This window comes from Orbicella faveolata, unplaced genomic scaffold (genome assembly GCF_042242905.1).
Source record: "Orbicella faveolata isolate gen_17 unplaced genomic scaffold, um_ofav_v1 contig_47, whole genome shotgun sequence".
Lineage (NCBI taxonomy): Eukaryota > Metazoa > Cnidaria > Anthozoa > Scleractinia > Merulinidae > Orbicella > Orbicella faveolata.
Genome location: NW_028301577.1, coordinates 12,872,265 through 12,894,429, shown reverse-complemented (window position 1 = coordinate 12,894,429; position 22,165 = coordinate 12,872,265). Strand labels below are relative to the sequence as shown.

General features: G+C 40.7%; 1 protein-coding gene and 1 long non-coding RNA gene across 7 annotated transcripts in view; one reads left to right on the top strand and one right to left on the bottom strand.

Moving 5' to 3' along the window:
- The window catches only part of LOC110058896 (uncharacterized), a 125,278-nt gene that overhangs the window by 57,351 nt on the left and 45,762 nt on the right, over positions 1-22,165 (top strand). For all 6 annotated transcript variants that reach the window (XM_089279394.1, XM_020765566.2, XM_089279395.1 and 3 more), the window contains 24 exons: positions 45-371; positions 4,349-4,669; positions 5,009-5,106; positions 5,534-5,675; positions 6,450-6,605; positions 7,109-7,438; positions 8,141-8,470; positions 8,890-9,222; positions 9,709-10,047; positions 10,445-10,663; positions 10,923-11,042; positions 11,141-11,251; positions 12,418-12,591; positions 13,499-13,831; positions 14,334-14,663; positions 15,376-15,714; positions 16,617-16,808; positions 17,366-17,506; positions 18,040-18,372; positions 18,803-19,132; positions 19,683-20,021; positions 20,469-20,624; positions 21,088-21,243; positions 21,658-21,990. In XM_089279394.1, the coding sequence (XP_089135520.1) occupies positions 45-371; positions 4,349-4,669; positions 5,009-5,106; positions 5,534-5,675; positions 6,450-6,605; positions 7,109-7,438; positions 8,141-8,470; positions 8,890-9,222; positions 9,709-10,047; positions 10,445-10,663; positions 10,923-11,042; positions 11,141-11,251; positions 12,418-12,591; positions 13,499-13,831; positions 14,334-14,663; positions 15,376-15,714; positions 16,617-16,808; positions 17,366-17,506; positions 18,040-18,372; positions 18,803-19,132; positions 19,683-20,021; positions 20,469-20,624; positions 21,088-21,243; positions 21,658-21,990 (5,982 nt within the window). The remainder of the gene's footprint in view (positions 1-44; positions 372-4,348; positions 4,670-5,008; positions 5,107-5,533; positions 5,676-6,449; positions 6,606-7,108; positions 7,439-8,140; positions 8,471-8,889; positions 9,223-9,708; positions 10,048-10,444; positions 10,664-10,922; positions 11,043-11,140; positions 11,252-12,417; positions 12,592-13,498; positions 13,832-14,333; positions 14,664-15,375; positions 15,715-16,616; positions 16,809-17,365; positions 17,507-18,039; positions 18,373-18,802; positions 19,133-19,682; positions 20,022-20,468; positions 20,625-21,087; positions 21,244-21,657; positions 21,991-22,165) is intronic.
- LOC149097221 (uncharacterized) lies at positions 6,649-14,434 on the bottom strand. The gene is made up of 2 exons (XR_016204127.1): positions 14,321-14,434; positions 6,649-7,397 (listed from the first exon to the last, which is right to left on the bottom strand). It is a non-coding gene; the product is annotated as an uncharacterized LOC149097221 (long non-coding RNA).

The following is a 22,165-nucleotide window of genomic DNA, read 5'->3' as shown; positions in this document are numbered from 1 at the left end:
GCACCGCTACTATTTTATTGATAGAATCATCTTTATTTTCTCAGAACATTGAAGACGAAATAACTGACCGTACACCTATCATCGAAAACTTCACCAAAGTCAGCGAGATCCTGGTACAGAACGCACAACCAGGCGACAAACAGGACCTCTCCAGGGAGATACATCACGTGACTGAAGCATTGAGCAGCATCGTTGATATGACCGCTGACCGACGAAGGACCTTGGAAAACGTGCTGCCTCTAGCCGACGAATACTACAATGACTTGGAAAAGCTAGCACAAGTGATGTCTAAGGTGGAAGACCAGCTGAATACGCAGCGAGCATTTGGGGCTGAGCCAGAAAGCATCAAGGAAGAAATTGAGGAGATTAAGGTAAGGTTGTGCACTTATTTGTAGCGTGAATCGCATCTGGCCTATCACAGTGAACAACGTCATGGGCCAATCCGAAATCGAAGCAAAAAGGTGTAACCGTTACCAAGCGCGGGAACAACGCGTGAAGTATGCCATAATTACTTTTGGTTTCGCTTTTTGCTGTGAACTCAGGAAAAAAGGCACGCACAAAGGACAAGGAAACAGTTCCTTCAGGCGATAGTCGATTGAAAATCGCTCCACTTTGGTCCGAGTTCATTTAGCCTGGACTTCGTTTTTCGTACAGCAAAAGTTAAGTGAATTTAGATCAACTTATTCTGTTGTTGTCTTGAGAAGTAGATGTTTCAGCGTAAGGATTACTTTTCAAGCCTTGCTTTAACATTCTGTAATTTAGACACATCGGAAAACGCGTGTTGCAGTATACTTTACAAACCAGGCTGCCTCACGTTCTTAAAAAGCCGTTTCCACTAATCCTGAGGTGTTTAAGGCCCCGTCCACACGTATCCGGATATTTTTGAATCCGCAACTTTTTCTTTCCGGATACGGCTTCCGTCCACACGCGGCATCCGGCGAATTCGGCAGCGAACCCGGATATTTTTGCTACGTGTGGACGGGGAAATTTTTGAATCCGGAAAGAAAAAGTTGCGGATTCACAAATATCCGGATACTTGTGGTCGGGGTCTAAATCTGAATATATAATAAGAATGTTGGCAGCACTCCGTCTCGCTTTCACACGCTTGTTTCTGTACGGTTATGTGCGAGAGTTAATTTGTAGCTGTTGTTTCACTCTTTCCTTTTGCCACTTGGATTGTCTGGTTTTGCTTTTTGAAAGTGCAAAAAACCTAAGCTGTCTTTGTGCATGTTTGATAAACGAAGAGAAGTTTCTCTGAATTTTAAATTCCATTTTCAAAATAGTTTCTTATTTACAAAGCTGAAGGCATCGTGAAAATACTTAACATACCTTATGGTGGTAATCTTTAGGTTAATGGAAATTGTAGCAATTGCTTTCTTTTTCATTAGAAACAAAGAACCCGCGATAAAATATTAAAATGCCTAAACCGCGACAAAAAGTGACAAACTGCAGACCACGTGATAGGTTAACGTGCGCTGCTTCTTAAATTTAAGTTGTTTGCTCGGAAACGAAGTAAAAACAAAGATATATAAAAAAGTGAAAACAAAGATAAGTAATCGCCTTGACTCGAAGCTTAAATAGGTTTGTTTCATTAGCAGGAATGCGGATCAATGGAAATTTCCATGGCCTCTAAGACAGTTCATTACAATATCGATTTATTCTTGATTGATCAAATCTAGTGAACGAATCGGTTTCTTTTTTCTGGTATATGTCACTTGAGTTTTCGTTTTGACAGTTTTATAAGTGAGCATTTGTTCGTGTTAGGGGAGAGAAGCGTAGAATTAGTTTGTAATTATGTAAAACCTTTTCTTGGCTAATTTAGAGAACAATTTCACCTCCTGCCGTTGATACTGTAATGGCTCGTAATTCAATAGATATTTTTGGCAGAAGAAAAGTGCATTGTAAACTATTTCTTTTCATTGCTAACGAAACCTAAGAAAAGAACTAATTGGAAGGAAAGTGTCTGAATTGTAATCAAAGGTGTTTTCAGTGAAAGCAATGAAAGCTTTTGTTTACGTTTGTTTTGTGTGTATTACCGTATACTGGTGAAACGAACAAGGCAATGTGCTTTTGTTTGTCCTATTTCAGACTGGTGTGTAACTTGTTTTCTCGCCGTATGAATTGTTTTTGCCCTTGCTTTTTATATTGGTCTCGTGACAGCCATAATATTTTCTTTACATTTTGGAAAACAGATTACCTTCTGCAAAAATTAATTATCGCTTTTCATTAGAAGTAATGCCCACTGTGCACTTTTTCGAATCTTGTAGCGAAAATTTTATTAACATAGGTAATTACCTTTTTTCACAATTCGCCTGGCCAAGCTTTTTAAACACTGGTATATTTGCTTAAAACAATATTTAAATGTTATTCACCGTACAGTACGTGTATTCATAGAAACACGTCACCATGCACGCGCTGGATTTAGCGGCAAAATAATTTTACTAAAAATACGGCGAGATTTTTGTTGTCGCGTTGTTCAAAAAGTGATATTAAATTTTCGCAGTTTGCCAGCTCAGTGGGATTGCAGGAATACTGCTTGTTTGTTGCGATCTACTGTTTAACGGAGTACACTATACGGAAATGATTGTTTCTTTGTTTAACTCAGGACTGTCCATAACAACAATGACAGCGAGCTTGTCTTGAATGTAAATTTCGAGCTTGCGAATGCATAATTAAGTGGCAGGTTTTTGAGGAGGAAATTCACGCAGACACAACGGTTCTCTCGATTGTTTTGGGAAAAGCGAGTCATCAGCGACCAGTAATCCAACCAGGAATCTATCTATAAATTATGTCTTCAAACCATCGCTTTAACTCTTCGTCAAAAGGTTACATCGTTTTCTTTTCCGCGACCAAGCGAATGAATGGAAAAAGTTATTGATATAAATCATGCGTATGATAAACTCGATCACTTACTCGTATTACGTGTTCCTCGGGACCGACTTAAAACATTGGACTTAATTGCTGGCGTTTAGAAATGTCTAACAAAGAGAAACGAAGTAATCTTCCAGAATGTGGATGCGGCGGTTGCAAATTAAACGCCAACCGCCCGAGGAAAAACTGCAGCAAGTTAGATGAAGCGGCTGACAAACACGGTCTGCGGACAAGGTTATGGTGTTCAACCGTGGAATGTACATGCGATCGGAATAAAGACTATTTATCAAACTGGCGCGGGAATGGAGCAACGTTTATAAGATTTGCTGGGCCTGCAACTGAGAACAGTGTAAATCCTGTTGGGCATGTTATGCCGACAAATTTAAAGATTCGATCTACTTGTGGATGCTTTATAGAAAAATCATCAAACGGCAAATCTCGCGCATTCGATCTGGAAAGTAACGTGGTGTCTGAAGAAGCACCAGATAAACATGTTCGCTCCGTAACAATTTGGCAAGGAGTTTTGAATAAACCTCTATGCGTGAGAACTACAAGGTCATCTGCACTAGTTACGCTTCCAACAGATCGTTCGTTGCCGTCGGATCATAATTTTTGCGACGGCAAGCCGCAGGCTGGAGGAAAACGAATATGCAATAAGACATTTCACTTTCGACTTGAGGTAGGCACGGAAAAATATTATCAGAATCTTGCAGCCGCGTTATTTTCGTTTGGAGGTGTGCCCTTATTTTAGCAGTGATGCAGTCGACGGTTTTGATAGTTGGTCTTTAAATATTGAAAGCCAACTTGGCAGCAATTGCTTGGTTTTTACATTAGGTCGATTTGACTTGGAAATATGTTAGTTAAAATTGGCATATTGAAATTCAAACGAATGCGATTAGAGATTTTCAAATGTTAATCTTTCTTGATCGTGGGCAGACATAGCAGGGGTTGCAATTATAAAGTAAACATTGTCAGAGGAAAAAAATACAGCAGAAAAAAAAAAATGACAGGCACTTAAAGTGTGTATCTTTTTATGAGCAGTTAAAGCAAATATTTTTAAATCACGTTATTTACCAACAGAAACCAGCTGCAAGATGATTTCTGGCTAAAAGCGACGGTTTGTTTCGTCTTGCGACACGGGTACCTGCCGCTAGATAAAAACAATTCTTCAACTCTTAGTGCCACACACTTGGATAGGCCGAAAACATAAAATACATAGAAATCAAAGTCAAAAGCGGTTTTGTTTAAATACAATTAAACTTAACAACTTGTAATATTTGTGTGAAAAACTTACATAAATGCTGTACATAGCTAACTTTCACTTCCGTCATGTTTCACCACATTGACGTGGTTTGCTTATATAGGACTGTGCGTGACAATTCAAAATATTGGACTTTGCAGTCCTTGACCGCTTATTAAAGCCTTGTGGTTAAATAAAGGTCAGCGAATATAATATTGCTTATATTGCTCTTTGCAGAATTTACAGTCAACTTTAGATAACGCGGCCGATAAAGAGCGCTCGTCTGGCGAAGCTCTCCTGAGTCTGCAAGACCCGTCAACAGACATGGCAGCGGTTCGAAGTCAAATGGATGCGCTGTCAAGTCGGGTGGATGCACTGAAGATCAAGATGAGTCGGTTTGAGGAGCATTACGAAGAGCACATGCGCAAAGCAGCTGAGTTCCAACTTGCAGTGGAAAAGCTGCTTGCAAAGTTCGCCGGGAGGAAGGAAGAGTTACTTGCAGTTGACATTGATACCACTGACAGACAGGCGGTCAAGAAACGACTTGAAGAGCTCGAGGTAAGACCATTGGTTTCATGAACATTTTTATTCTTATTAATCTTTATAACGTGTTAATGAGCATCCAATACCTAAGGATGGTAACATTAATTTTCCTCTGCTCGATAGCCCCTTACCACCCGTATGTTCCATGAATAGGAGTATAGCGCTTTCAGACAAGCTGTATAGCCGCGGGTACTGACTCGTCGATTTCACACGGGGAATAGTTCTCGTAATGTTCTTCGGCGTTATGATCGAGTTCCAATATTTTCCCATTCATAAAATCTATTTAAATAACTATTTACCGAGATAAGGTAGTACTCTGTACTCGGTGGTTAACAATGCTCGCTGTTTTTACAGGCCTTTCGTGAAGAGATCAGTAAACATAAGCCTTTGCTCACGACAGCAACTCTGACTGGTGACTGGCTAATCAGAAATGCTCACAGTTCCAGCGCCTTGTAAGTATTACACTATTTCTACATAAACTTGAGAAATTCTTGTTTATAACCCGCATAACAGCTGTATCTTACAGCCGCCATATGCAGGATCCCAGTGCTTCTTAGCATGTTTTAACTGTGATAAGATTTTCGAACAAAGTTTGTATGTTAAGTCTGCTGAGGAACAGCTACTTTACCAGAAACATAAGAGTATTTAACTTGTTAAGGACTGACTGACTGTATTTGCATACACCCTTCACCCAAATAGTGGAGTGGGGTGTCTTGAAACGATATGAAGGGAGTATTTAAGTAACAGGGGCTCCCTTTCTTTCCTAGTTCCGAGAACTAACAGCTTTTTAATACTTTTCCAAGTCCTTCCAGCTGTTCTCATTGCTTTCTAAACATTTATATAACTGTTTTCAAGATTTCTTTTCGCTCCACGCGGCAGGTTGCCAAACGGTGAATGTGAGAGTGAAGCAATTCCGCGGGACATCCAAGAAAAGTTGGACAAGATCAAAGAGAACTTCCATGACCTGGAGGGGACAATCCGTCAGCAGAGACTCTATCTGAACTCTCTGTCAGTGCCGCTGGTCAGTAACTCGGTAGCCGAGAGGGAGGGGTACTCACCAAAGTAGACATACAAACAACATTAACTAACGAACGAAACAATTAAAAACAATGGGGTGGGAAAGAAGCCATTATTGCCTCCCCCCCTCCCCAACTCCAAGTTAACATACTTACGTAAAAAGAATCCCCTCCCCCTTCCCCCCCCAAAAAGAACTTACTTTAATACCTCTCCCTCCAAATATATTCCCCTCTCCGATCGTCGTTTTCCATTTACGCCATGCTTCAGATCTTCAGTAATATCGACAGTCTACATTTTGTAGTCGTTAATTGTGAAGCAGATTTTTTTTTGTGAAGAGCAGGGTTCCGGATAAGTTTTCAAGGTAGGGTGTCAATTTCCACTGATCCCACCAAATCATGATGAATTTTCTATTAATTTATCGGGTCATGTAGCTGATCTTGTCGGGTTTTTGGCCTGAGACCTCTCACTTATCTGGAACACTGGAAGAGAGTCTCAAATTGTATCAGCATGGGCCTAAATTATGCTTGACTTAATTGTTCTGGCCCGGGTTGTTTAAAAGGTGGATAAGGCTATCCCCGGATAAATCACTATCCAGCGCCGGGATAGCGTGGTTTGTTTTGTTAACACTTATCCACTGGATAACGATTTATTCGGTGAATAGTGTTATCCAACCTTCGAACAACTGAGGCCTGGTGTAGTTTTAGCTAGTCTAGTGTGCTTTATGTTTCAAATTGTAAACTGTTGTCCCGTGACTGTGTTTGTTTGCGTTCTATTGCAGGAGACAGTGTACACTCTTCCAGTGGATCATCAGCCTGTAGAGGAAGCTATAAATCATTTTATTACCTGGCTTACTCGAGCAGAGGAAGTGGCGTCTAACTATCAGCCATTGAAAGCTGATCTCATCACACTACGAGAGGATGAAATCGCTAATACGGTACACTAACACAGCAGTTTATTCTAATACTCGAGTATAAATCTTTCTTGTTTACTGTAAAGCCGCGGAAATGCGCGGCGTTTTGTTTGCGCATAAAAAATCCGTACTTTACCGCCAGAAAAACCAATGATGAATTTCTTCCGTCTTTCAATAGCTGTCGGATCGACTTTGTGGATTGTCGTATGCTTGCTCATGTTGTGCGCATTATTCATGCTTTGAGCTTACCTGAAGAACAGCTTTTTTCCCTTTTCACTGTGATTACGTTGTCATTTGTCAAAGGGATGAGACCCAAGGGGAGAGTTAAATTAAGAAAAAGGTTAATTGAAAGTACAAACAAGATTTGTGTACCGGTATTGACGACTAACGTATTTTTTTTAAAATCATTATTTGTCCCCATTGATTTATTTTGAAATCCGTTGATTGATCATCTCACTTCTTTTTAGATAGTTCCGAAACGCTGTTCTAAACCATACTGTACTGAACGCATTTTTTGCTGTCCACAGGCTGATAGGCGAGATGTTCTGATGCATGAGCCTTTGTATAATAACCTTGTTCGAAAAGTTACTGCATTCCTGGAGTCCTCAGGCCCAGGCCCCAAGAAGGACGAGTTCAGCGCCAAACTGGATGACGTCAGCAAAAGATGGGATGAGCTCAAGAGAAAAACAAATGAACGGCATGCGCAGGTCGAGGATGTGTTACCGCTGGCTCAAAAGTACCACGACAACTCGCAGAACGTAAAGGATGTTGTTACTTTAGCAGAAACAGAACTGGGATCCTATTTGGGCGTTTCACCTGACGTGGAGATCGCAAAACAAGAGTTACAGAACGTCAAGGTATGCTATAGGGGTCTACATAGACGACGAGTATTATCTACTTAGTAGAACTATTGCTCTATAATTATTACTTGTTACGATTTTACGCCATGAAAATAAACTAATCTACTTTGTACTTTTAACAGGCCATATTCGTATTCTCGGTGTCGGACTGGAACCAGCTTTCTATGAAAGATATTAATGTCATTTGCATGTCAGTTACAAGCTAGTTCCAGTCTGATACCGGGAATACGAAAATGGTCCATTGGGGAGGCCGAGTCACATATAAGATTTGTAGTTCCTTTTCGTCTCTATGATTTAGTTTAATTTATGTTGATTAATTAATTAATTTCTTGTGTGTAGCAGATATTTAATAAAAAACACGGTAGGATCTTTCCTTTACTAAGAGTTGTTGCCGTGTTCAGGCGATCGGTTGGTTGGTTAGGAGGGCTATGAACGGCGTGTGCACAAAAGGACGAGAGCTAGTCAGAGAGAACAACATTAGAACAGAAAGCTGAGAAAAAGAATTCGCTTAACCCCCCAAAAGAGCCGACTATTATTTCATTCACCCGGTTTTTCTCGCTGCTCCCCTAACTCACCAAACGCCCGCAACACGTAACAGTGACAGTTTGATCAGTTGGATCAGATCAACTGTACTGCAGTCATACTTCAAATGGTTCGTTTGTGCATTGCACTAATAACTGGATGCTTGTCTCTGTACAGGGTGTGTTGAAAGCTGTTGAAAAACGAGCGCGTGATGTCAAACGAATGAACGAAGTTGGTGATGAACTAGCCAACAAGCTCGACAAGTACGATGGGATGTCAAATGAAGCCCGTCGCGATCAGCAAACAACCAATGAACGTTACGAACGAATTCGATTGGAGCTTCAAAACCGGGAGCACCTGATCGAGGCTCAAGTGAACGCCTCAGATCAATTCATGACCGCACTACAGGAGTTTGAACTGGACTTGACAGGTGTGGACGCCGCCATCTTGGAGGAACCAGCTGGAAGTGACAGTGATGCGCTAAAGCGACAATTGGCTGAGCTAAAGGTGTGTAATAAACATAATTATACTCGAATGAGTATAAACATGTTATCTGAAATTAGTATAAATCTACTAGCGTTCTATCATGTTCAAAGGCCATTCTCTGATTGGCTACGCTACTCACTATCTTTTCTGTTGTAGATAGTGAGTAGCCTTGCAGTGTGTGGCACTTAACAAAATGGCGGCCGCTTCTTTGCATTTCCGAAGTGTATGTGAAGAGGATTTAGATAAAGTTCTGAACAACTAGTAATTTATACTAAAAACATTGGATTGTTCGCTCTCGATTTCTAATTTTTGAATAGTAGAATTGTGAGGTTTTTGACAGTATCTTGTACATCGTAGATCGTTTTGTAGTGAACAAAATGTGCTTGCTCGTTGTCAGTATCTATTCAAACAGTTAACTGATGATGGATTTGGTCTTTTAGGCCACGAAGGTGGCTCTAGCTCAGCGGAGACCTAAGCTCGGCTCGCTGCAATCGAGTGGACTAGCACTAATGCAGGAGAACAAAGACAACGAGAAGTTCCTTGATGTCACTAAGTCCAAAGTCCAAGACGTGACAGATCTGTACTGCAGCATCGAGGACAAAATCAAGGATCGCATTACGCTTGTGCAAACGGCGCTTTACCGCTGCCAAGGGTTCAACGAGGCTCTGGACGATTTTGAAAAATGGTTGTATGACACGGAGGGTCGATTCCAGGCCCTTGGTACGCTGTCAATCAAACCAAGTGTCATAAAGAAACAGGGGTCTGGTCTGAAGGTAACTCTCTCCTTTTATATCAATTTATTGATTAAGGTCTCCAAGTTGAAACGCAAATATCGATCGATAATGAAAACTTTAAGACCTACTGAGTTGAGTTTTACTGGGAAATGCTTTGGTAATTTATACAAGGAATTTTGTGATGCAGTTTCCGTGATATAACACATTTTAAGTCAGCAGTTTTTTTGCTGTCTCGCTGACGAAGCTGTTTCTGTTTGTTATGTGGCCTGTCTTTTGATAAAACCGCAGTGCTCACGGTTTTTATTCTGAACAAGATGCTTCTATCTTTTACGTCTGAGGACGAAACCCCAGTCTGTCACCAGTCAACGCTTTCTGAGAAGTACTTTCTTGTGGCATTGCTTGTTGTTTGCGACATTTTGAAACATAATATTTGATATCTTGTCACTGTTGCCTATTGGCCGTCGTTTGGAATATAAGGGTTTATGGTATTAGTAGGAACTTGAAAGAAATTATTTCTATTCGCAGGTAATAAAAGAAGACGTGGACTTCCATGCTCCTCTTTACGACGACATTCAACAGCGAGGTATTGACATGCTAATACGGACCGACACCGCCGCTGACCGGCATCAGCTACAGATGAGACTTGGTGACGTGGAAAACCGCTGGAAAGACCTGAAGGCGGGAATTGACGAGCGGCAGAAAAGTCTCGGTAGACTGGCACCGAGTGTGCTTGGTTACATCGAAGTGCGCGAACAGGTGGTCACCTTGTTAAGCGAGAGCGAAAAGAAGTTTGACGAACTGGCTTTGGGGCAGGGTGATGTGAGCGATATGGCGGCCATGACAGAGAAACAAGAACAGCTTAAGGTACAGTGTTGTACTTCTTTCAGTTACTTTAATTAGTCCTCAGTCTTTCAAGCGAACTGCTAGGTGTGGCTTAGAAGGGGTCGCTCAAGGTTTTCAGATCCGTTTTCGTACAAGGAAGAAGGAAGACAACGGAGTCCAACTGATAGTTGTGAAATGCCCTTTGGTAGAACTTGAAACTTGAGTCGAAGACATGTAATCGGCGCTAAGCGGGGAAACCATGGTTAAGTCAAGTCCTGAATGGTTTAAGCACCTAATCGGTTGAAATGAAAGAGTATGTTCGCTCTGTTTGATTACAGATTGTTGTACGAGTGTTTTTTCCAAACAAGTATGTAAGACACAATAGTTATTATTTTCAACTATTCGGTGGACAAATTGAATAGTTGCTCTCTCTCTACAGGCGTTGCGCGAGGACCTGGAGAACAACCGGCCTGTGTTACAGAACCTTTTGTCCATGTCGGAAGCTTTGATTGGCGTGTGCCGTGAGCTGTCAATCAACAATGACGTTGTCATGGTGACCAGCGAAGTGGAGGAAGTGAAGAGACGATGGGAAGCTTTGACAGCTAAAGTAGTTGGCGGAGAAAAAGAGCTGAAAAATTCCAACAAGACTCTGGCCTTGGTATATATCATAGTGTAGCAATAGAGCGTTTTCACCCGCGTGACCAGCAGCCATGCAAATCTTTTGGAAAAGAAAGTGTCTACATAAGAAAATAATTCAGCTCCGACAGGATTGGTTTGGTACACCAACATGGCTGCCGTGACGTCATGTGAAAACACTCTATACTTTATGTTTATGATATTGTTCAACATGAGCGCCTCGTCAAGCCCTTTATCGCGTGCTGTTTAACCCTTTCAATCCGTTTATCTCATTTTTTTAGGTACAAGAAGTCATGCAGCCAATGCAACAAGTGATGTCTGAAGCTGAAAGTATTCTGGCAACTGAGCCTAGAGTTGGATTCAACATTGGACAGGCCAAGAAAGAACTCATCAAAGTCAACGTATGTAAACTAACAGCTAATTTGTGTGATGAATTTATAGCTGATTTGTCAATAGATAACAGATGCTCACGGGTTTGTGCGGTTGTGTTTGTCAACAGAAAATGATTGACGTGTTAGAAAAGTCGGAAATCAAGCTGTTGAGACTGTCCAAACAGGTTACTAACAACGAGTACATCATCACCATTATCAAAGACAACCGAGTCATGCAGGTAAATTATAATTAACAAGTGCCATTTTAAAATACAGTTCTTTATTTTTTTCTCAAGCATCTGATCGGGCCAGAATCCTAAATCCTCGAATTTGATTGGCTAATCATACGCACGTGACCTGTCCCGCTTTTCACGATACGACCCACGAGCCAGATTTTTTCCCTGCTGCCTAAGTTTCGCTCCTAAAAGTTAGCGGTAATCGTCAATCTATTGCCTTTTTTACACATCCCTTGACGATTAGTCAACACAAGTTTATCTCTGTTCACTTTAAAATGGCAGGGAAAGTCACTGTAAGTAAATTCAATTGAGTGTTTTGAAGTTGTGAGAGTTTGCTTGGTTGTTTGTAGCTTGGCGCTGTAAAGGCGCGTTATCCTGTGTTTCTCTCGCTGTAAAATTTGAGTCAATTTTAGGCGAGTTTACCTCTCTGATCGTTGCTGCATTCAGTGGAATTTCTGTGGAATACACTCGACGAATTTCCTCGCTTTCTGCTGTTCAATTTATGGTAGAAAAGTCTGATTTAATGTGATTTTAAAAGCAACGACTGACAGAAATTGTTTTTGTAGTAAAACTTCAAACTTCGCACGAAATTTCACACCACAAAAGCAATTTTGGGGAACTTAGCTGGTGAAGTAAATGCAACTAACATAAAGTAGTTCGAAAAAACTCTGTTCTTTAATACATCTTTCTTTGTCTACTGTCTGAGTTACTCGTTGCCAAGAGTTTTTACGAATCGTTAGTAGACGGTGCGCAGGCCGATTCAATGACAATGTGTAAACAAACCCATTTGTAATCTGTAAAACCAATTTACTGCAGGAAAAAAAATAAACATGTTATTTGCCGGCTGGGAGGTCCGTATAGTGAAAAACTGTGACGAATGCTGCCCTCGAATGCTGCCCTCGGCCTGCGGCCTCGGGCAGCATTTTCAAGACCTCTGTCACAGTTTTTTACTATACGGACCTCCCAGCCGGCAAATAACATATATGTATTTATATGCTTGGTTTTTGTTTCTTTTAATAATACGAGACAAGCAGAAAGAAAAGGAAGGGGAATGACTGACAGAGATTTTCTGCCCTCTAACTGGGAGCACATAGAGACGTGTGGCCTCCAAAGCAGGAATTTACCGTGCCTCTGTGAACAGTCTAAAACCGTTTGTTCTTGCTCGTTAGGTGCGCTTGAAAGAAAGAAAAGTCAAACTCGAGAAGTACATCAGAACCGTGGAAGTCTTCCAGGGAGCTGGTAACGAGATTGAGATGAAGGTGATGGGCATCATGAGTTTTGTGTCAGTGGAGATCATTGTAACAGACCTGGAGAACATCCGGGACCAGCTGCAACACGTGCAGGTATGCTGAGAGTATCCACACTAAAAGCTAGGGACAGACGGACCATTATTTTTTGACAGCACAGCAAAAACGGCTGGAAAAAAATCGTGCAGGGGGAGTCATGGGGAGAAAATCGAGGAATTGCTTTCTACTATCTAGGTCCTGTGGTCGACTTTTAAAAAATTCTTGCACAAACTATTGCCCACCCAGAAGAATCATGCACAACCTAAAGGTGAGAAAAACCTTTCGTGCCCCTGAAAATTGCTCACCCCCCCTCCCGCCCCCCTTTCACCCTCAAAAAATGAATGGTCCGTCCCTAAATACCGATTTACTGTTTTGCGCTTAATCTTGTTTGCTTTTAACCCAGAATTATTGGAGTAACGAAATTTTAGACATCGATGTTTCATTGCACAGTGGACTCGAACTTCGTTTGTCTATAAAACCAACTGTGCGCAAAGAGGAAAAAGTGTAGACCCTTTTCATAAATGGCTGCCGATTTAAAATTCTTTTGTATGTATTTAAATAAGCCTTACTAACCTCGTTTCAGAGTTAAAATTCTTTTGAATTACCAACTTCAAAATGAGGTTAGTAAGGCTAATTTTAATACTTGCAAAAGAATTTACAATTGGCCGCCATTTATGAGAGTGGTCTATGAAACATTTGTTCAGTTTCCAGATTGATTACATTTCCCGTTGATTCAAGCTTGTTTCGTAAATGCTATACCATCGGATATACTTTACCTTTTCTTTGACTGTACGTAGTTTTGTGCCTTTTATGCGGAAGTTTTGTTGCGATTCAATTCCATATGTTTGTTTTTTGTACAGACTAAATTGCAAAGAGAAAAGAGAAACAAACCCTAGTTATTCCACTACTGTAGATGTAGCCGATTCTTTGAAGAAATAATTAAAGTCGTTGTTGTATTTGCTAGAATCTCGAGGAGGAGGTTGTAATTCACAGACGAAAAATCGACACCATGGAAGAAACTGGCGAGTGGATCATCAAAGAAAACGGTGGTAATCCCGAAGTCATCAGCGAAGTTCACTCGAAAATCAACCGAGCCAAGTCGACGATCAACGAAGTAACGGTCAAACTGAACGACCGGCGCCGAAGATTAGAAACAGCTCTAACCGAAAAACAACGAGTGTTTGACACATTAGATGATTTCGACAAAAGGGTGGTGAAGCTGGACAAATCTCTGACTCGAGCCAAACCGGTTTCGGCCGAGTTTATTGTCATCAAAGAGCAGAGGGCTTCCCACGAGGTGAGGCATTGTTTGTTGTGTGTGCGGTGTGTCTTTACGTGTATTTTTGTTTCACTTTCATGGGAAGACGATGGTGAAAGGTTTTCCAGTTAAGGCTGTTCGCAGCTGTCGGAGCAACAATGGCCAAACTGAGAAAACTGAACTTAATTTGTAGAGACGTAGTACAGGGGAATTGTAAATTTATTATTCTCATCTACACCAGTTACCATCGTTTATCGAAATACGAGGATTTAAATAAGAAATACGCAACGGAAGCTGCGGGATGTAAAAAGAAATCTTGTGCAAGAAAAAACAGTAATAAGAATTATTTACTTTGGTTATTTTCAGTAAATTTCATGAAAATAACGTGCATTAGTGTGTAATTATATTTTACAAGATTTTGTTTTCGTGTGCTCAGAAACTGAAGTTAAATGAAAGTTGCCTGTTTAGCCAGGGCGAGGGTTGTGATTTTTCTTTTAGAGTACAGTATAATCACCAGCCATACCTTACCTTACTTTTTCAGATTGTTGTTCGAGAGGTTGGTCGTCTTCGTCCGATTTCAGATTACGTCTTCCCGGCGGCCGAAAGTCTTCTGGCAAACACCGAGGCAACAACGGAGAAAAGCCAATTCGAGAACCGTGTGTTAGCCACACGTACCCTCTGGGAGGGTGTTCGACTCAGAAGTGACAACAGACATGTGGTTATTGAACGAGTGTTCCCATTGGCCCAGAACTACGATGATGCGTACCGAGTGTTGAACGTGTGGCTTAGAGAAACAGAACAGAAAGTCATTAACCTCGCTCCAGTCCCCTGCACCTCCGAGAGCTTGAGTAACCAATACAGACATCTAGCGGTGAGTAATATTGACTAAAATAATGTGATACCTAGTAGGACGCGGTGAAAATGAGAAATTTTAAACCGTTTGTTGTTAATATTTTTAAATGGTTTTTTAATGGTTCATTTCACTCCATATCGCACACTACATTTGTTTACTTCTCCACTAAATCGTATAGTGTGTCAAAGTAGTTCTAAAAGAATCGTTGTTTTTGGCTGGCGTTTTGACAACCTGAACGAAGTCATCTTCAGAGTCAAGTGCTCTTTACTTTGAAGAAGACTTCAGGTTGTCGAAAAATCACCAACAACAGTTCTTTTCAGACCTACCCTCACCCAGACGATCACACTGATACTCCTGAGTTCAAACCATTTACTTTGTCATCCACATATGTTTGCCCGATAGCTTGGCTTCCCGTAGGATCAACGAACGTCTTTCATTTAATAAATTGATTGATTGATTGATTTTTGTATTCCAATTTAATGACAACAAATTAACAAAAACAGAGATGTCATAAGGATGGTCTGTGAAAGAGCCATATGTCCCATGCTCAGACAGACCACTACATAATAAATATTTGAAAAAATATGAAAATAAATATATTCTATAAGCCAACCACATCAGTTGGTATTTATTATTCATGTATTCTCTATTGCTGTGTTTCAAGTGAAACTCTCTACGCAGATATTGATTCAGCTATTGACTAACCAATGGATGTTTCTATTTTGTTTAGACTCTCCAAGAAGATGTAGTCAACCACACTCCTGTATTTGAGTTCTTCGTGGCAGCCGCAACAGCCCTCAGTAACGCGTGTGACAGTGCAAACATCACAGAAGGCCTGGATCCCATCAAAATGCTTAGTCAGGAAGTCGCGAATCGCTGGCAAGTCATGACAACTGTTGTAGAGCAGAAGAAAAATGTGATTGACAGTGTTCAACAGCAGCTCAAACAGTATGAAGACGCTTTGGAAAAGATCGAGCACTTGTTGAATCGCACCGAAGCTACCTTGGTTTCCCAGAGTGCAACAGGGGCAGACGTGAATAAAGCGAAAGTCAACAGAGACACACTGAAGGTGAGTGGGGGTGCACTTTGCCTGGTGTGCGGAGGGTGGCAGGGGCTTCTATGTGTAGGTTGTTTTTTCTATATATTAGCGCAATTAAGGATACTCAGGACGAAATCACTGTTGAGTCAACGGATCATCAAGCAGGTGAACAAAATGTACAAAACAAAGCTGTGTTCTTTTCCGGTTAATTGTAACAATTACAATTTTCTCAAATGTGATTGGTGCATAAACTGCTGTATTTTGCTCTAATTAATCTGCAAAGTTGTAATCGGACAGTGTAATCGGACAGTTGGCTGTAATCGGACACCTGTAATCGGACAGTTACATGAGCCAATCATTTTAAGTCCTCTCCACTAAATCCACCAATCACGACATTGATTACAATCACTATAGTAACCACTGACTGAGACTGACTTTGTAAAATTGTGGAGGTTTAGTCTCTGGTGACTGTTTTGAAAGAGACTTGACAGCCATTTTGCGAGCTGTTCTCCATGTTTTATAGTTGATATTTAAAATGACAATAAAAAGCTCTTTATCAAATGAAACTTTACTTTTGTGGGAAATTGTAATTGTTATGATTAATTGGTAACAGGACATCGTGTCGTCCAATACAGTCTGTAATCATACTCGAGATTAACAAATCGGACTCCCGCTTCGCGGTCGTCCGATTTTGTTTATCACTCGTATGATTACAGACCGAATTGGACTCCACTCAGTCCTATTACCATTATTAATATCACTCCAAATACATTGTGTTTGAGATTTTTAAAGAAAATTGACAGATTATTCGATCATTATTTTTTGTTTATCTGCGTTCTATTTACCCACCATTAAAAGACGCAGGGTTATAATAAATCTCGGCGCAGCATGTTTACAATCCGGTAGTTATATACCCGTGCCTTTTTTTCCAGACACTGAAGTCAGTTGTTGAGAATTCCAAAGAAGAGCTGGATTATCTAAACAGCACAGGTCACATGCTCGTACATGACGTGGATCATCAGCTGGTGAACTCTGCACTCATACAGGATCAGCTGGCCACACTGAATACTAATTACAAAGATGTTCTTTACAAACTGGAACTTGAACAAATCAAACTTGAGCAGGTATACTGAACGAACTTGTAAAGAGCTGACTTTAATCCTTCATCGGCACCTAGAATTTGTGATATCGGTTTACCTGGAAGATAACCAACCCACGGAGTATTAGATATGACTTTTGTTGCACCCTTATCTTGATGAGAGACTGAGGTGCATGTTAATGTTGTCATTTTAGCTTGCAGTCGTTCTTATGTCTCTACGTTGATTTTGACGATGGTTATGTGTTACAAAGCCGTTTCAACTGAAGTATTTCCTTTGGAGTACTCTTCAGCTGTTGATGTCATGGTTTAAATTGACGTGTTTTGAGGAGTGGGGAGGGCAAACGACGAAGGAATTTCAATTTAGTTTTCCCCTTGAGGATGCCAGTGTCGTAACGTGTCCTCTTTACAGAACGTTTGCGACTGTTATAAATGAATGAGAGGATAATCGTGCAGCGCTTCAATAGTTTTATTTATTGACTCGTCTCAGGGAAAAAGAAATGCAAAATAAGAGAGAAACTTATGTCATGTTTCCTTTATATGATAAGTGAGTTGTGATTTACTACCCTACGTACTTGTCTACAGGTGATTGAGAACGCAGAAGATTTCCAAAGTGCCGTGGAAGTGTTTGAATCATGGCTGCCTAGAGTGTCCAGTGTGGTTCAACAGTTTGGTCCAATTTCCTCTGACCCCAAGGAAATCAAGAAACAACTGAAAGAGGCTGAGGCAAGTCACACTTGATTTGACCTGTTCATCTTCAATGTTTAAAATAAGGCTGCAGAGAAGTATTGCATCTCGCATTTTTATTAGTGTTTTTTTTTAAAGTGCGGGCCTTCAGTTGGACGAGTGAAGGGAATGTTTGCCGAAAAGGAATGGGTAACTGTTTCCTATTTATTTTGTCAATTCGTGTCCATGCAGATTTGTTCACTCCCGAACACGTTACCTTTGTCTAATAATACGTATCGGTATTATATCGCCCTCTGAAAGGAGCTCAGTCACAGTAATTTGAGTTACTTTAGCCACGTACAAATTTATCTTTAAATTGAAGGAAACATGAAAAGAGTAGTTTACCAAGATAGAAAAACACCAAATAGATAATAATATACCGTAAAGGAACAAGGATGGCTAAAGATGGAGAAGATCGACAGGGACTACAAATGACGAACTTGAAAATTTTAGGCTAAACTTTTCAAGATGGGCAAATCGTGCGTAGCTCCTTTAATGTCTGCCAGATACCTAAACAATCCATTATCTTACAGGACTTACAAGACGACCTCGAGAAAAACAAACCGTTGCTGCTGTCAGCTGAAGACAGTGGGCACAGATTGGTGGAGGTGTGTTCAGAGGAGCTGACTGTAGACTCTGTGGTAGCCACCAAGCTTGATCCGCTACAGAAGGCGTTTGAGATCCTGTATGCCGCGGTGGTGGACCGATTGGGTCAGCTGCAGATGAGACTTGTTCAGTCCCAGGAACTGGACGCGTCGCTTGCTGACGTCATTCGGTGGCTGGTGGAGATGGAGAAGACACTAAGCCGACAGGAACCCATTGCAGTTCAACCTGTTAAAGTTAACAGACAGAAGCAAGATCAAGAAGTAGGTTTTCATTGGTTGTATTGTTTGTTTTAGCTGATGGGTTAGTTTGTTGTTGTTGTTGTTGTTGTTGTTGGCAAATTAAATTAACTTGGCAAACAAAAAGATGAAGATTAGAGACTACATACATGCTGAAAGAACTGACAGAAACTGATCAAATTAAAGCATTTGTAAGTGTTAACATTGAACGATATTTTTTTTGTTAAAAACCATCAGATTTGGAGACGTTTGTTAGATGTGCTCTTGTAAATGTTGTAGCTTTTGATGTCACCATTGAAAGCAGATTTTTATTCTTTGCCTTTCAATACCGCTGTAATACAAAATATTACTATGCTCTTTTTGAGAAGTAGGCTAATTGTTCAGCGAAGATCTTGTTGTCGTGGATATTGAAATACGCGGATGTTAATGTGTTTGATATGGTAAATTTCCGTAGGTTTTCTGTAAAGAGATTGTGAGCCAACAACCAGTGATTCAACAAGTGGAAAGTAACGCTACTAATGCGATGATGTCTATGCCGTACGGACCAGACCGTGACGTACTCAAATACAAACTGGCAGATATCGACCGACGCTTTACTGCTGTGTCTGAGAAATCCACCCAGCGGAAACAGACTCTTGACTCCATCCAGCCCCTGACAGGACAGTACCATGACGTCATGAACGCGTTTTTGATTTATTTGGACAGCGCTGAAGATAAACTTGAGTCACTGAAGAAAGTACCACGTGACGAAGAGGGTGCTGCTCGCCACAAAGCCGACGCACAGGTAACGCGTGAGCTATGTGTTACATTCAGGTTGGAAAAGGGTTGCGTGACAAGTTGTTACTCACCTAACTATATTCACTTAGGAACGGGCTATTATGTTTTTGAGGGGTGGATTAAACAGAAAAAACGGCTGAAAAAAAAAAATGGATGAAGTGCTCTCTACTATCCAGGTCCTATTTTTGATGTTAAAAAGCATTCTTACACCAGCCATTGTCCACCCCAAAAGACCATGTACAACCTAAAGGTGAGCAAAAAATTTCATGCCCCAGAAAATTGCCTACCCCCTCCCACCGCCCCTTGCTCAAACAAATAATGGTCTGTCCTTCATATTATGATAGTGTTTCTTTTCTTCTACCTCTTCTTACTGTTAAGGGAATGAATAATTCCATCGGTTTTTTTTTTCTCTAAACAAGCTTCTTTCAAAACGGTTTATCGACCAATTTTCCATGACATAAATCCGATACAAACTGAGGATTGTAGCAGAGAAATTGTCGGGTACTCCTCGTGTGGAGTTGGTCTTGCCGACATGTTGTCTTTCAATTGTGTTTCAGGCGTTCTTAGAAGGAGTAGAGAGTCACAGAGGCGTTCACCAACTGGTAAACATGTCTTCGAAGGCCTTGTTAGACTTCTGCCAAAGTAACGCTCTCAGTGTAGACACATCACACATCATAGATGACGTACACAATGCCAACACTCGCTATGACAAGCTGGGTAGAGCAAACTTTGACATGGAAAAACAGAGCCGAGTGGCTGAGCAGAGTGTCGGGCTATACCAGAAAGCTTTGCAACCTGTGCAGCAGACGTTTGTCGATGTTGACAGTTTTCTCGAGTCTGAGCCTGCGATAGGACTGGACGCAGAGAAGGGCAAGGAAGAACTGGTGAAAGTTGATGTACGTGGAAATGTGTTTCAGCTTTAGTTAGTCAATGTGCTAAGCTTCTTTATTTAAAAGCGGGATTACAAAGAGCTACGAGTTGTGATGATATGGTTTTTGTTTGCTACTGTTTATCGAAACCTAAAGTTAAGGAAGACTAAGGAAAGTTGCTTTCAGTGCATGTTCATTTGGTGAAATTCTTTGTTCATATTCTGGAATGATTCGGCGAGACTGAGAAATATACAGATTTGACGATGACTTTTGCGTTTTGCAAGATGTCAGTAGATGCTGTGAATCATTTCCATCACAAACCAAATGAACGTTTTCCCACCGACGTAGCAAAACGTTTCTTTGATTTGATTCAGTAGCGGTCGACCTCCTCTCTGACTCCACTCCCTCACCTACCCTACCCATACTTAGCGAAGATATACTCAAGTTAACACGCATCTGTTCTGCCAAATCTAGGAACTTTTGAGCACTCTTGAAGAGCAGAAAGCTGATTTGGAGGTTGTGGAAATGTCAGGTCCTCCTCGTGTGGAAAAAGCCGTGAACTTAGCGGAAGAACTGGCTACTGTGTCGCAGAAATATGACATGAATGTCAACAAGCTGAAACGACAGAAGGTATGGAACTGTTCATACAAGATTTTCGCTAAACTTTGTTACTTTCTCTTTTGTGTCTGCGACAATTGCCCTGGAACCGAGGGTTTTAATTTTTTTATTTTAAGTATGATTATGATTATTATTATTATTATTATTATTATTACTATTATTTTTTAAAAATAATAATGAGGAGTGTAAAAAACTATTATTACTATTACTATTAAAACTAAATTACTAAATTACTATTATTATTGTTATTATTATTATTTATTATTATTATTATTATTATTATTATTAAGTTTTGCTAATTTGTCGTTCCGTAGTCCTTCTCACTCCTCCGAAATCTATATTTTCCTTGCTTCTTTTTGGATTATTGTTACAGTTATGTTATTTTTGTACCAAAATAAACAATTAGTTTAAGGGTTGCTTTGATTTGAAGGTAATTTGCCCGTCGTGACATGAATTCTTTACATGTTTTGTACAGGGTCGATTAACGAAGCACGTTGAAAAGCTGCTGATGTTTATGAAGATTCAGCATGAAGTAGAAGTTTGGAATGAGGAAATGTCTGAAACGATCAGTCGGTTGTCTCCAGTCAGTGAAGACAGCGAGAAGGCCAAGGCACAGCTGGCAAATGCTAAGGTAGGAAAAAAAAGGGGTGTAGTACAGATCGAGTCTAGAATGAGAGGAGAATAAGCAAAGAGGGATACCAGAGACACTTCTAAACAAGGTGCACGCGCAATTTTTAAGCTCGAGATTTTGGAGGAAACTGAAAAGGCACTGAATTTCGAAGCTGAAAATAATCGGTGGTCATCGTGCAGTTTCAAAGCCCTAAATATTGTTGTGAAAGATAGATGTTCAGCATGTCGTCAACGCGGGACAAAGCAAAATGATCTGAGTCCCCACCTGACGGGATTCGAACCTATGACTTCGCAGATACCGGTCTTGCTTTGTAAACCATTGAGCTGAGGAAAGACACGTAGTAAACTGTAGGACATTTGTCCTGCAAGAGTTTTCGTTCAAGTCTTCTATAAAACCTTCGTTGCATCCTTGCAGGCCCTCAACGAAGAATTCCAAAAGTATCGTCCAAAGCTTGAAACACTTGAAGAAATCACGGATTATCTGCTAGAAACAGAAAAGGACGACCCTACTCTTGCAGCAGAAGTCAGAGAGAAGTTCAGCGCTGTGGAAGAGCCTTTTGAACGGCTCCACTCAACCGTTCTCCAGCGCCAAGCTCGTCTGCAGAATATCGTTATCCAGGGTCAAGATTTCCAGTTGTCGTTGAGTGAAGCACAAGATCAGTTGAACGAATTTGAGAGAAACATCGCTCAGCTACCAGCTATCACTGCTATTTACGAGGTAGTGCAGCAACAGAAGGAAGATCACGAGGTAAATAAAAAATAGTTGTTTTTTTCTGCCTTTAGAGCTTGAAAATTATGGTCCTTCTGGAGACAAACTTCCTCGAAGTAATGAATAAAGCCTTAGCGTGTGACCATTGACGTGATACGTACTAAGGAGCGCTTTTATGAAGTGCTGTATGGTTTTTTATTGTCATTAACTAAGT